This window comes from Martes martes, assembly GCF_963455335.1.
Source record: "Martes martes genome assembly, chromosome: 8".
Classification (NCBI taxonomy): Eukaryota; Metazoa; Chordata; class Mammalia; order Carnivora; family Mustelidae; genus Martes; species Martes martes.
The window spans coordinates 34,119,162-34,135,381 of record NC_137895.1 but is presented as its reverse complement, the minus strand read 5'-3'; the positions used below and the strand labels follow the sequence as shown (position 1 = coordinate 34,135,381).

At 36.6% G+C, this 16,220-nt stretch overlaps 1 protein-coding gene across 1 annotated transcript; it reads right to left on the bottom strand.

Moving 5' to 3' along the window:
* Positions 1–537: 537 nt before the first annotated feature.
* Positions 538–16,220, bottom strand: TSPAN19 (tetraspanin 19; the record flags this gene model as incomplete). The annotated part of the gene is made up of 8 exons (XM_080812329.1): positions 538–606; positions 1,784–1,867; positions 3,168–3,311; positions 5,330–5,440; positions 9,458–9,532; positions 13,226–13,350; positions 15,999–16,071; positions 16,155–16,220. The coding sequence occupies 8 exons, from the start codon at positions 16,218–16,220 to the stop codon at positions 538–540; spliced, it is 747 nt and encodes a 248-aa protein (XP_080668455.1).

Here is a 16,220-nt window from a genome sequence, read left to right as displayed (position 1 = left end):
TGTAAAATTTTAAGTTTATTATCCACTTTGAAGCATTAAACAGAAGACAGAAATAAATGATTGATTCAGTACAGAGGTCAGTGTCATGGTTTTCAATCTTTCTTTTAAATCTCCCACAGATCAGTGTTGTTTTGTTAAAATTTGGAAACGTAAGGTGTCATAATTGCTTACTTAATTAATGTTTTCTGAACGTAATGTATTTTTTTCTACAAAAGAAACTTGAAATTTGGTGATACTTCATCACATTTTGAATTCAGTATATATGATGATATCCTCTAAATTCATAAAACTCAAGGTAAAGTTCTGAACTGCAGAATTTGATATTTTGAAAAACAAAATTAATAACAATTTCACAGAGTGATTTATTATAATATTCAATAATTCTATGTTACATATAACCAATGACTTGAATAAGTCCTAAACTTAACTAATATAATTCAAAACTGTTTTGGTGGGTGCGGGGCATGGAGTAAAAGAACATGATGTGATTATTTTGAGAATTAGCTGGTTTCTTCTGGGCAAATTAAAATCCAAAGATCACACTCCTGCGTATATTCTATTCTTGATGTGTCTGATGAAAGAAATAGTTAATAAGATTTGCAAAACCTGGAAGAAAAGGAAGTGATAGGAGATCAAAATGTAATCAATAAGAGTGATTTGCAAAGCTAACACTTAGAATCACCTAAATGCATGCTCTAGAGGGAAAGGGGGCTGCCCCCAAGTTCATTTATGGAGGGACTAAGTAATAGACGGTTCAATTTTAATTACATGGGCTCTCATTGGGCTAGATATCTCGAATTGCTGATCTGGTTCTTGTTCATCATCTCTCTATGTCCTCAGTCCTACCAAATTGCTTCTTTTTGTGATAGGATCATTATAGATGGTGTGCAAAGGGTAGATGATAAAATGGACCACAGGTACCATCTCCCATTCAGTCTTGTCTTAAATACTGCAGCATGAACACAATAGAGAATACACATTTCAAAAAAAAACAGTATTGTTGCTTAAAAGAGTGTCTTAATCACCATTCTGAGACTATAACCATTACCAGTTGAAGAGAATTTATGGAACCTTAGGTCAATGCCTTTGTGGATCAACATAAAATTAAATGCTGTATCCTGTTCTGACCAAAACATATGCTCTATATTCATTGCAATGTTACAGTCTACACTGTAATAATGTATTCACTCTCACAGTTTCTTCAAATTCACAGCCTTTCCCTGCTTTTATTGGTCTTCACAGAGGCTGGAGAAGGAGGTTCTGCTTCTGAATCTGGATCCTGCAGCTGGCACCCTGCAGGTCACGGAATGTGTCTGTTTTGCTTTCCGCTGTATCTCTAACAGCTAGCACAGTACCTGACATAGTAGATGTTCTCCCCCTTCCAAATTTATTGAATGAATGAATGAATGAATGAGTGTATGAGTGAATAGTAGATTTATTAATGTCAAACAAACATCGGTCTAAATTTCCAGTTTCCCAACATGAAGACTGTCTGGCATGGGCTCTTGCTGCTGAGATATGAAGTATTTTTTTTATCTCACAAAGCAATGAAATTACTACCGTCCTGGATGACCATTTGTTAACTGATCATCCCTCTTGGCTGATTTGGGGATATCACTTCCAGTTAGGACGTGTATCTCTCCTGGATGTGGATAGTCTCAAGATCCTGACTCCTAGTGTATTAATTTGTCTGATTAGGACTCTGGTTGGTTGTTCTGTAGTTTGTAATGTATGGTTTCTACTTAATATTTTTTTGCCTTTAAACATCTGAACAAAAGCTTACCTCTGAAGCCAAAAGTCCAAAGTTAATTCCGATTAATGTTAAAGCATTACCACTATACCATGTGTTGATCTTATTTTCACAACCCTAAGGAAAAAAAGTTATTTGGATTGACTTGGAGATGGAAATGGTCTTATATATAATTCTATTACAAAGAAGAAGAAACATAGAGATAATAATTTGCCAAAGTCTAAAAAGCAAGTAAATGTGTAACTGGAGACCAGACTTTTTAGCCCAGAGAACGTCATATGATAGAATGACATCTCAGTTACTACTTTTAAAATTGCTAAAATGTCATGCACTTAAACTCAGAAAATTTTTTAAAAGATTTTATCTCTAAGTTCTCTCTACACCTAATGTGGGGCTCGAACATATAACCTTGAGATCAAGAGTTGCACACTCCACTGACTGAGCCTGCCAGGTGCCCTGAAATCAGAAATTTATTAAATCTAGAGAGTGATTTAATTTTCTGCAGATTACTGTAATTCAGCAAGATATAGACTTCAACCTAAAATGATTATTTCTCAAACAGGAAAAGCTTTTTATTTATTTATTTATTTTTAAAATTTATTTTATTATTTTTTTAAAAGAGTTTATGTATTTATTTGACAGAGAGAGACAGTGAGAGAGGAAACACAAACAGGGGAAGTGGGAGAGGGAGAAGCAGGCTTCCCACCGAGCAGGCAACCGGACGTGGGGCTCCATCCCAGGACCCTGGGATCATGACCTGAGCTGAAGGCAGACGCTTAATGACTGAGCCACCCAGACGTCCCAGGAAAAGCTTTTTTAAAAAACATAAGGCTCTATTTATCTATGAATGAATTATGTAATTGAAAAATAAATCTTCCAGTTAGAATAACATCAGCATACAAACTATATAAAATATTAGAAGTTCTTGGGATGAAAATCTCATTTATCAGTAAACTATACATGTAAGTAGCAGATGAACCCCTAAATGTAGCTTCTGCTACATTTACCTGAACACTGCTTGTGTCATTGCTGGGCTCCCCTCCCTTCAGTTTTTGCCAATCCTCATACCTCTTTGCTTCTGATACTGCAACTCCCTTACCAACTGTATACACCAGAGATTTACCAAAAGTGCCTCCTCTCTTGGCAGGGATTTGAGAACATGGATTGGAGAGAAAGGTTGATGGTATCCTAAGTTCTAGGAGCACTTACATGGCATAATTCCAGAAAGTTTAATTTATTTACTATATACCTGAAATAATTATTTATCTAATTATGAGTTTAGTTTCATAAAGTAACTGAAGAACCTAATCACTGTGAATAAAATTGTTTTTATATAAAACTTTGCTCAGAATTCTAAATTGACTTGGAAAAAAAAAAAAAGAAGACACTGTAAACACTTGGAGAGCCTTATCCTTACCTCTAGGTAAGTTGCGTTCAGTGGCTCATCACAAAACCACTTTCTTAATGTAGAATTTGTGCAAGAACATGGCACTTGTTCTGGAGTTTCTTTATTTTTATTCTTTATCCAATCTGTGTAATTGTACTGGCCACAACACTGCAACTAGAAAAAAAAAATTCTATGAATTTTACTATAAAATATTCAAAATGCAGTTAATTATGATTTCCAGGCACAATAAAGTAGTTTTTGTGAAGAAGAGGTATTCTTCTCCTTTGGAATGTAGTGAATTACAAATATAAGCAAGTTTTGTAGGTTTAATCCATTACTTTGTTGCTACTGTTGTTGATGTTAACCAGAACTAAAGACCTTTAAATATAAGTGGGCTATGTTTGCATAAAATTGTTAGGTCTGAACTTAGCATAAAGGAACCCAGGATGGAAGGTAAACCTTTATGTCTGGACCAGAATACAGAAGAGAAAATCATTGTAGCCATATCTCCCTTCCCACTGTAGCAGTTCTCTTTATATTTATCCCCAAAATGCTGCCATATGTATGTAATATACATAGAGAGATTCAGCGTTCCTTTTATTCTCTTAGGATTAATGTAAGATATTAACTTCCAATTTTGTATTGTGTGAAAATGGCCACAGAGAACCAAAAAGGATGATAAAACAAATAGCCATAGAAATGATAAGATATTTAAGAAATATCTCATTTCTGGGACGCCTGGGTGGCTCAGTTGATTAAGAAATATTTCATTTCCAATCCTATAAAGTTGAATTGGAAGGATGTGAAAGAATCAGCTTATGTATTTGTCACCAAGAATAAGAGACAAAGTTGGAGTGAATATATCATTGTTTTCTAACGTTGTTATTGAAAGTTATGATATCAGCCCTGCCTATGTCACAATATGTACCAAGAATCTTGGAAATGAATGACTAAAATAACACTTTAGAGTCTGGGTATTGAAAATGAGCTTAATCGAATCTGTATGTACTATCTCAACTATACTCATGACAGAAACTATAAGCTTGATTCTCATTAATAATAGTGATGTCATATATAGAACTTTTTTCCTGTTCATCAGTTTATGTTCATAGGAGGGTTTGATTCTCTGCCATCAGTCCTAATGCAATCCAAAAAGGCAATACATGTACATGTCACACACATATATCAGAGGAAAAAAAAAAAAAACAAGACGAGAAAAGCATTTATAATTATATTTCAATTCTCCTAAAATGCCATGCTGTTAATATATACACCAAGAATAATAACTATTTTTATGTGGGGGCACCTAGTATAGTAGTTAAGAGTACAACATCTAAGACTACATTTTCTGGAATTGAATCTTGGCTCTTCCACACAGCTAATTAAAGCTGTGTGACCCTGGGTATGTTACTATCTATAAAATGAGGATAATAGTTCTTACTTCATTGGGTTGGAAGGATTAGATGAGTTGATACATGCAAAACACTTACAAAAAGGTCTGGGGCTATGTCAATGCCTGCTATTTTCTTTATCAAGCATTTATGGTCTTCTAGCTGCTGATCTATTCCTGTAACCATCTGGGAGACAATATCCATTCCTGAACCCTGCCTAGATATATTTGAACTGTGAAATAATCCTAATAATGTTAGCTAACAAGTATTAGTTACTTATTCTGTTCCAGATCCAAGGTTCCCTATAAATTCTATATATGACTTCATTGATTCCTGCCAACCAGAGGCAAGGATTATTCTGTCCATTTTACTAATACGGAACTTGAAATTAATAGGTTTACTTGTCCAGGGTCAAAAAGCTATGTGGCAAACCTGACATTCTGGCTCAAATGTTAACCAACATGCTTCCCTGCAGCTGGCAAGGACTGTCCTGGGACTTCTCTCTCACAGGTGCTGCAGGGCAGACTACCCCACTTGGCAGAAGACCACCAACTCTTCTACAGGTGAAACCAGGTTAAAATGCACATCAGTTAACCAAGAATAGGAGATATAAGTTACAAAAGAAGGATAAAACTCAAGATTTGTAAGTGGGAACAGTGTTATTAAGCCAGTTCTGGGGGAAAGAAATACAAGAACCTCTTGCTCCTCTGTCCCTATGTCCTGCCCTTACCTTCCTCCATTGACACTATGGTGATCATGTTTGATATTCATTTTTTTAGTTTTATGTTCATTTTTTCTTACTGTTTTCTGTAGAGAATTCAGAATAATCCATTTGGGTATATCTTCAGGCATATCTTTAGATCCATACTCAATAATGATTAAGTCAATTTTATCATGCAATACTTGGTGAACCTGTTGAAAATTGATCAAAAGTCAAAATCTGAAGTTATATGATATTTTTCTTTTTCTGACTGACTTATTTTGCTTAGCATAATACTCTCTAGCTCCATCCATATTGTTGCAAATGGCAGGATTTCATTCTTTTTATGGCTGAGTAATATTCCATTGTATATATAATCACTAATTCTATGCCTGAAATTGTAAACTAACTGGAATTTAAATAAAAACCTGGAAAGAAAAAAGGTTAAAATCTGAAAGAAACTTTATTTATGGTTCCTAATAAGAGAGTATTCTAGTCAGTTTGCTGTTTTCTGCTTATTCCTAAGTGTTTCCTTTTTCTCCTTTATTCTCTTTTTTAACAATGTCATGTGAGTGCGGAGGCATTTGGTTTTTTGCATTGTGATCTATGGGAGGAATATATGAGATTTATTTTATGATTAGGGAGAAAGTTATGTGCCATTCTTCTGAATGTTGAAGGATTCTTCCTTTCTTCTTGTACCCTCAGAAAAATATTGTGAAAGACCTTGAAATGACCCAAAAGGATTGCTGAGTATTTTCCCAACGGAATAGGCTTTCCTTTCCTTTTTTTTTTTTTCTTAGTTTTATTTTATTTATTTGAGAGAGAGACAGAGTGAGAGAGCATGAGAGGGGAGGTCAGAAGGAGAAGCAGACTCCCCATGGAGCTGGGAGCCTGATGTAGGACTCAATCCCAGGACTCTGGGATCATGACCTGAGCCGAAGGCAGTCGCCCAACCAACTGAGCCACCCAGGTGCCCCAGGAATAGGCTTTCTTTAGCATAACTTCAGGGTCTTCCTATGGGGGGTCTGTACCTTTCTCAGTTTTTAACTTACTTTACAACTTTTGTAAGTCGTAGTAAGCTATTGTTAGACAATTGATTCTTTGTCGGAGAAATACAAATGAATTTTTCCTGGTGGCATGTAACTGGTATCACCCCTCAACCATGTTTTGTATGTATTAAGATATGATCTTTATAACTGTCTTCTCTTCGGACTCTCCCTCGAACTGGTTTTCACTTCTTACCGGTTCCCACATTAATCCAGATGTTAAATAAAATCATTGACTTGTGCCTACTGTATATTTATACAAGAATTATGTTTTTTAATTGAAAAATATTATCCTTTCAAAATACTATAACAAAAAAATCAGATTTGAGGTTTGGGGGGATCTACTATTTCAAAATCTATATATTGTGGAGGTAAATTTTAATAGTAACTTACGTAAATATTTAAAAGGTTATATGACTTCCGTAGCTAAGATAAAAGGTAGAAAGCAGAGATAGTATTTCCGTTTTGTGAACAAGGAGATAGATACTCAGATAATTTAGTTATTTGCTTTGTTTACATGAATAATGATGAGGAGCAGAGACTTTTAAATATGGTTCATTTGAATTCTAGTCTAATGATTTCCCATTGTATTATGCTGTCTTTGAGTAATGAAAATAAAATTACTGGTGGGAATATCACAACAATTAAACCATGTGTACAAGAGCTCTAAGTTATTTATTGAACTTATTTTCTAAGTTTATTTATTAAAGGTTTTATTTATTTATTTGAGAGAGAAAGAGTGAAAGAGAGAGCATGAGAAGGGGGAGGGTCAGTGGGAGAAGCAGACTCCCTGCTGAGCAGGGAGCCTGATGTGAGACTAGATTCTGAGACTCCAGGATCATGACCTGAACCCAAGGCAGTCACTTACCCAACTGAGCCACCCAGGCACCCAAGTTTTATTTAGAATAGAAAATATTTTTCCATTTTATATTGTTGTGGGGAAGGAGCAGAATTAAGCCCTTATTTACCCTCTAAAGCATTATTTGGGAGATCCAGAGTGTATATAAATCACATCTTAGCACATAAGAGTATCACATATGATCTCTGTGACTACTATATAAATAAAACTCCCTCACCCATATTTATTTTGACAAACATCCGTTGAAGCCCTACTGTACCCCCAACACTGTTGGGTGCTGTAAGTGGCATAAAAGATTTAGAGGCTCCTAAGAGCTTAATCTAATATGAATATAGAAGAAAAATCGATGTAAACAAAGCTGTTAGCTCTAGACTCAGTTAATAAGTGTTTGAATCCAGGCCCTATCATTTGGCCATGATATATTTTAGCAAGTATTTCTCCTCTCAAAGCCTCAGTCTCCTGTTCTAGAAAGTAGGACTAACAATGCATCTCTGGGGGTTGTTGTGAGGATCAAAACTATATTGTCTATAAAGTGGTTATCCCAATTTCTGGCACATGGTAATTATTCTCAAATGGCCTTTCTGATTTTTTTAAATCTTTTTTTTTTAAAGATTTTATTTATTCATTTGACAGACAGAGATCACAAGTAGGCAGTGAGGCAGGCAGGGGTGGGGGGAGGAAGCAGGCTCCCCGCCGAGCAGAGAGCCCGATGCGGGGCTCAATCCCTGGACCCTGAGACCATGACCTGGGTCGAAGGCAGAGGCTTTAACCCACTGAGCCATCCAGGTGCCCCGGCCTTTCTGATTCTTAAGTAGAGATGCGTATATGAATAATAGCTAAGTGACTATGGACAACGTTGATGAATTAAATTTATGTGCAAAGGATCCCGAAGTGTTATATTCAAGTTGTATCACCAGATCCCAAAGTGAGAGGCTGATCAGCTAGGATGTAGTAGTTTGCCACAAAAACAGCTTTACAGAACTCACATGCTGCGTGCACGCACACACACACACACACTCTCTCTCTCTCACACACACTTGAGAAAAAATTTTAGTACTAAGTGTTAGGTCATTAGCAAGAAGTCCTGGGTGGTTAGATGTCCAGGATAGATACCAAGCACAGGAGAGCAAATGAAGCTGGAGGGCAATGGTGTTATGTATGAAAGATTTTTGGGGGGTTTGGTCGTTGTTTGAGATTCTCCATCAGAGAGAATTTAAAGGCTGGGAAGCACAGGAATGAGTGAGGGCTTCTTTGGAAATTAATTAAGGAAAGGAAGAGAGTCCTTAAGTAGCTACTCTGGAACAGAAACTTTTTAAGTTGTCAGTTGATAGTCACTCTAAATGGGAAGTAGGAATGAAGCACATATGCAGATGAAGACATAGGCTCAGGGCTGTGAAGTAGCTTGTTGAGCACTAACCAACTGCAGATCTGTATAACTTCAAGTCTGTGTTCTTTCCCCGCAGGACAATCTCCCACGACACAAATATAGACCGTGATTGCACTGAAACCATGAAATGTCTTTAAAAATTACAAGTCATCATTGACCTTAATAGGTAAGTGTTGTTTCCGAAAGTTTTTTTTCCAGATAATTTATTATATGTTTTTATGTTAATTTGATCCATGTAAATCTTATTGTGATTAATTATATCACTCATGACCCACACTTGTGCAAAATACATGAATTATTCAGTTCATATTTATTTATTTATTCATTTGTTATTTTAAAGATTTTTTTAAAAATTTAATTGAGGGGGTGGGCAGAGAGGGGCAGAGGGAGAGAATCTTCAAGCAGACTCTCTGCTCAGCAGGAAGCCTGACACAGGGCTTGATCTCACAACCCATGATCATGACCTGAGCTGAAACCAAGAGTTGGATATTTAACGAAGTGAGCCACCTAGGTGCTTCCAGTTTATCTAATTTAAGTAAAGTCACTAAATTTCAAATTTGTACAAATCTAAAGGTATTTCTTTACAAAAATAGAGTATGGTCAGTCTATATAGAAAAATAGAATTGGGTCAGTCATGGTAGCCACAGTTGGCTGGGGTCCAATTTTGGATTTCCTGCACTCAGTATCACCCCTTCTTCCCCCATATTCTTTGTTATTTATATTTTTCTCAATCTTCTGCTGAGTTGAAGATAAATTTCCCTAGCCCCCTTTCAGATCTGACCCCTGGCCCTTTCCTTAGAGAATTTCCAATGAATCTGCCCCCCCACCCCCCCACAAAGTCATTTACCTTTCACTCTTAATATAGGCTCATAGCTCTCAATAATTTAAGATATCTAATTTTCTTTAGATTTCAAATAAAAAGATGATCTTTCCATACCTCCTTTTTCTTTATGAAGATGAATGTTGAAAGCACAACCTGAACACCAAAGGCCCACATTAACAGTGCTGTGTACTGAAACAAAAGAAAAACAGAGATGGCAACTGTGCTTCTAATATGTGTCTTAGATGCTTCAGTGATGACGAAACACATGTCTAGGAAATACACAGTCTTAAAATACACACAGGTATTGATGGTCCCTTACTTTCATATACATGAGTGAAGTTACTCAAACAAAAAGGCAAAGAATAAAATTCACTGAGCATTTGGATAAGAATTAAGAGAGAAGTGATAGTGTTCAGTGAGCACGCTATAGACCACTTGGTCTAACAAAGTTGTTGATGATTTTCCTTCATTCAAATCCAAAACTATCATAGCAGGGAACTCACTTATCTGGACATTCCCTTAACATCCAGTCTGCTAACACTAGAAATCTCACTGAATTGAGACTTACTACACAAACCCGTCAGGTGCAAAGTAACAATAACAACAAACTCCCAGAAAATAACAAAAGCATCTGCTAGAGTAAAATTAAGTCTGATTATACATTTAAACTATTCCTTTGAAAACTGAAAATACTTCTATCCAAGTCAAGTGAAATTATTTTCACACTTATGTAACTATATTTTTTAAACTTATGGTCACTGCAATCTTCTTCATTATAGGAGCACATAGTAGCACATATTATCTAGAATTTAAAATGATTTTTAAAAATTAGCAGTATGAATATTTAACTAAAATATAAGAATGACTGTTAGTATTCTTAATTTCATATATTTTATTTTTTTATTTTTTTAAAAGATTTTATTTATTTATTTGACAGAGAGAGAGAGATCACAAGTAGGCAGAGAGAGAGGAAGGGAAACAGGCTCCCTGCTGAGCAGGAGCAGAGAGCCCAATGCGGGGCTCGATCCCAGGACCCTGGGATCATCACCTGAGCCAAAGGCAGAGGCTTTAACCCACTGAGCCACCCAGGCGCCCCTCACATATTTTAAACATTACTACTTTAAAACAGTTAACTAAAATTTGTTTGGTTGATATAAATTTTACTTCCTATTTTCAGAGACAAACATTTCAACGACAAAAATACGGTCTTTAGATCTGTTTAGAAGTTCAGATTTTTAATACTTCTATATATGTTATCTGTTAATCTTCACTAAAAGAAAATTGGTAGAGGCAGGAAACGTTGTGTAAAACAATAAAAACATATTACTGGGTTTCTATTTAATGGCAAGCTGGTTGTGGTCTAATGAACATTCCCAGGTTTCTGATCCTGTGGGGTATGCAATATTACCATTGATGAACCTACCATTCAATTCTGTATACAGTTAATTTACAGAATTCTGATAGTAATACAAAAGTTCCCTCTCCATAGCAATGCAAAATGATTCCTATTCATGGAAAGGCAAATGAATATAGTCTATAGAGAATAAATCTCTAATTCTCCTTCAACCAGTTGTTACTGGTTCCCTTACTGATGATTTAAATCAAGTCTCTGACACATGTTCATTGACACCAATGTAAGGCATGATTTTTACCTTTGAAGATTCCCTTTTAATAGTAGTTAGATGTTTATCGTAATAAGAAAAATTCTGTGCATTTATGTGTTATTAGTACTTAGAGAGTACAGTGAGATACTGCCCAAGAACTTTTAAAAAAAGGGAAGTAGAACTGTCCCAAAGTGGCGCCCGGGTGGCTCCGTTCAGCATCTGCCTTTCGCTCAGGCCATGTTTTCAGGGTCCTGGGATGGAGAGTGTGGGGCTACCTGCTTGGTGGGGAGTCCGATCTCACTCTCCTCCCCCTGCCCAAGTCATGCTCTCTCTTTCTCCTTCTCTCAAGAAAAGAAAATCCTAAAAACAAAACAAAACAAAACCCCAAACAGAATAAAAAACAAAGTTTAAACTGTAAAACTAATATCTATTCAAGTGGAGTAGGAGTGTGCAAAGTCACCATTAAGCCAAAGTGTAGTACTTAGCCCTAAAAAATTTGACCATAACCTGACTGTGTGAATTAACATGGTTAAAGGAAAAATGTATCCATCAGAAAAGTATTGGTAAATTCAGAGGAGAGGAGCAAAAGTGGCCTGATGGCCAAATGTAGCAGTGCCCTTCCTTGGGGCATCTAGAGAAGAGTGTGGTGTCTTGGCTCCAGGACCTAGTCTTATGTACATTCCTTATGATGAGGTCTGTCAGACTTCTCAGTCACAGCCCATTAATACTTGAATCCCGTAAGGGAGAACTTAGAAGATGTCTGTTTTTCTCCCTCTAGTTTCCCCTTTCCTTACTGACCCCGTCTTATACTAGTACCAAGCTCTGTGCTTTCTTTGCCTAAATGGAAATTTATGGCAAGGAGCAAATCAAAACTTTCCTGTAAGTCATTTCTGTCCTGGTCTCCAGATCCAAAATTAGAAGCCCAATGGGAAAATTGTGCTCAGTGTCATGGAAGAAGTGAAAGGTGGGATTTGAGGAGAGAGTGAAGTCTCTTTTTAGACTAAAAAGAGTCTGAGACTGATCGTGGAGGCTTATTCATTCCCAGAACAACAGAGTCTCGCACTGGGCTTCCTGGCGTTCCCCAGTTGAATGGTCAGACCACAGAGGGAAAAGGAAGTGTGGTTTCCAGCTTTGCCCAAAAAGCCTCTGCTGGGAGAATATTCAAATTAGAAGAGCTATCAATTATTGGGAAATAACTAATCCCTGTGTCAGGCATTAGTCCTTTAATTGCTGTGTCACTGGGAGCGTGAATGTTTCAGGGAGCATACTGGAGAAGGAGCTGAGGTCATGCTCTCTACCAGTCCTTTGCAAAAGGTTTCACTGCTGTACTGTACGGTAAACTATATGGTATTCTGGATGATATACTGTAAACTGCATGAAGAGCTGCTCTGCCTTTGCCACCCTCGACCATTCAAACAGCAGAATGAGTAGACCGGCAGGGATCCTGTGAGCTGGGAACGTGAGAGTTTTCATGGTAACCAGTGAAGACTGATAACCAGTGTCTACAGTGACCGACAACCCAGACTGTCAGTGCCGCATAAAAGCTAAGTCTTTCCTCATTCTTCCTGGTAAGAGACACAATGTCTGCAGTTGAATTTCATTTTGTTGGACAAGAGAGTGCCTGTGAATCAAAACTGATTTGATTTAAAAAAAATGTTAAAAAGCTATGTTTCATCTGAGTGTGTGAACTGTGATCCATACCTGCCACATGTATGGTAAATGGCTCATGTTTATATCTATATTCCTAATTATAGTTTATCTTTTCACATTATATGGTTAGGGAGACATAATGTGCTAGCCAGATGCCAGAGTCTGGCCTCTCAGCAGTTTTATTTCTCTTTGTTAAATAATAAATTGTGATCTCAGTTATAAGTTAGCTTCCCACATGGCATTCCCACAGGGAGAAAACATGCTGAGTACAGGACATGTTTTCTTTTCCTTGCTGGATCCCATTGCTTGTTGACCTTACTAGTTTATTTGGATTTTAGTCTTCAGATTCTTAATTTTGGTTAATTATAGTTTACCCTAGGAGATGGATTCCTATTGACTCTGTTAAAAAGTAATATCCAAGTGTTAAGTGCAGAAGTCCAGATTTGATCCATGGAAAGTTCTCCGAGAACATTCTACCTAGAAGCTTCTCGAAAGGGAGTGCTTCATTTACCTTATTCCCTATGCTGCAGCGTTACGGTGATGTAAATCATTATTTCTCATTTGTGAGACACAGACACTCAAAATCGAAGATACAAATTAGTTCAGGTTATTAAAATGAAATACATACCAGAAGTAGGAGCCATCTGATTTCGTTGTGAATTCCCAAATAACCCAAGAGACAAAGAAGAACAATAGCAGATCCAGTTCCCATCAAAATTTGAAAAATATATACTATCAAGTGATTATTTTCATCTGTGGAAACCACAAAATAAGTTATTATCAAGTAATGTTGTGTTCTATTTAATAATATATGCAGTTACCCAAGATTTCCCCAAGCAGTTTCTGCCAAACCTGTAGGATTCTCCATCTCTCTTTTTTAAATTTCATTCTAGCACCCTCTTACTTAGTCTTGGCAACAATTTTTCTTCCATTAATGATATAATAGAAAATTTCTTCAATCTCAAAAGATCTCTTTCCCTTTGCCTTATCTTCATTGTCTTCTATGAAAGCAGAAATTTTTTTCTGGGGTGAACTCTTCTATGTTTAATGAACATCTAAATGTTTATGAATTTATTCATAAAAATTTGGGGGACATCTACACACATGTGGTTTAAGTTTTTCTTATATGAAAGTCTGAGTTTATTGGTAATATGACCCCATTAAAACTATATTTTATTCTCTTTCCATCTAGACTGGGCTCTCTGTGCTAGAGACTATATATATATTTATATAGTCAACAGACTAATTGTTAAATGCTTCATGTTATGACACAGACTGTAGAACACTAAGTGCCTAACAAATATTTGTTAAAAAAAAAAAAAGAAGAAGAAGAAGAAGAAGAAAAAATAAATTAAATATGCCCCAGGTTTTATGGGAGAACAGTTGTTGGAGTCAGCCTGTTCTGGCTCATAAACGCCAACTGTTCAATTTTCACAAAATTCATCAGCCAACTCAGTTCATGTTGGCACTGTGAAATCAGTGATCGTGGCGTTACATCTTTAAACCACAGAAATCAGTAAATACCATAAATCAAGACTTTCTATCCCAGAGCCAGTTGTTAAACGTGTACCAGCACACCCCTGGGTACAGGAGCCCCTAAGCCAGTAGAGGGAGGAGACTGGGGAGTGTCCTTAGGTAAGATTGCTGGTGAAGGCAACACTGTACTTGGGCTTCAAATGAGAACTGGAAAGATCTCGGTTGGAATGGCAGAGGCATTCTGGGACACAGAACAGCACAGTATGTATTGGAAATTCAGCTTTGCTGGCCCTTAGGGTCGGAAGCAGGTGAAACTGGGAAGGTTTGCTGGGGCCAAATTATGCACACTTTTAGGCTCTTATCTGTCTTCATCACTGGAATTAAGCTCCATGAGGACAAAAATCTGTCTTGTCCTCTCCTCACGGGATTGTGCCTAACATGTAGAATAGACTCTGTAAGTATTTGTCCTATGAATAAAAAATAGCAGTGGGGAACCAGAAAAAAGCTTTTCATGTTATATGGGTAGATTTTCCTCTTAAATTATTTCGGCAGCATTTGGAAGATGGCTGAGAAAGGAGATCAGAACACAAGGCTACTGGACGTTACTATTGTGGCAAAGGGAAGGAAGATAGGGATCGCAGGTGACCTGGTGTTGCTACAAATGGAGAGGTGAAGGCAGAATCATTTTTAAGAAGAGGTAAGTTCACTGGAAGTTGCAGATAAAAGAGAGGGGAGGAACCAACCAGTGTCTGGCCACAAACTGGTTATTTTCAGTTCCATATCTTAAAATCTTAGCTGAGATGTCGCTAAGTGTTTAAATACATAATTTAAAAAAAAACCCAGAAATTAAAGGATAAGTCTCTGACTGTTTAGGCACCCCCCCCCCCACACACATTCAAGTACATTAAGGTGGATTAAGGTTAAGGTTAAGGTGAATTAAGGTTAAGGCTAATGAGAATTATCTTTCAATTCCATAATAGAGGGAAAGAAAAGAAAACGACTTTTGCTCTACCCTAACTACTACATTATTAAAGTTAGATACTGTATGGGAACACTAAAGAAGTGGAAGCTATCATTGCCATTCTTCTGGGGAAGGAAAGGAAGACAGAAAGGCTGTCGTAAGATCTCCACACACCCATGTACTCTGAGCAAACCAGGTGTGCACTCGGACATCATGAATACTTTGCCATAAGCAAAGCATATGAACAGAAGAGAATAAAGACACCAGGCACTTAGGTGTAGGTGAAGTTTAACTAAATTATTCAGTATTTTATAACACTCTATTACCTATTAAGTATTTTTATTTAGCTTTTGTTTTCCTACAAATGTATTTTTTTCTTACTTGAAGTCCACAAAGGAATGTTTGTTCTACAGTACGCATGCTTTTTGTCATGCATTTAATGATAACAGTGTTGTCTAATAGAACTTACTGACAAGTGGAAAGAATCTAAATCTGCACGGCCTAATAAGATAGCCAATACCCAACAGCCACAGGACTACTGAGCACTTGAAATATGGCTTCCTTTCCAACCACCAAGGATATGCGTATGAAAATAACACTTTGTCTGTTAAACTTCAGTCCATAGTGACCACAGCATACCACAAAATTGTAAAATGAAGGGTTTTTAAATTCAGTTAAACACATTCAACTATTTCATTTGTATTTGAATAATATTATATTTTATTTGTAACGTGATGGTGAGAGTAATTGAGTTTTAAAAGAAATGATTTAACTCGAGCACTATGTTGGTCTCCACACTCTTTTCTTTCAGAGTGTATTAGAACAATCCACAATCTTCCATTCTTGGACAATGCTTAATGAATTTTGGAGAAATAGTGCCACCTGCTGAATAAATCATGTGTGCAATTATTTAAAACGGAATGCCTGGCTTCACTCAGAGAGCAAAAGAAAAATAGATACATACCCAAAGCTGTGAAAACATTATTTCTATCTAATAAGAGCCATGCACCAAATCCCATGAGTAAAAGTCCAAGAACCTACAGAAAAGAGAGTCAGTGCTTATATTTGTCAATAAAAATGCATTACATTTTCTTTATGAAATAATTACAAAGACTCTTACCAAGAAGGCTCCGTTAATGAGATTAAGAAAGTATTTAAAAATTAACGTTTTGTTTTTTCTTAACAT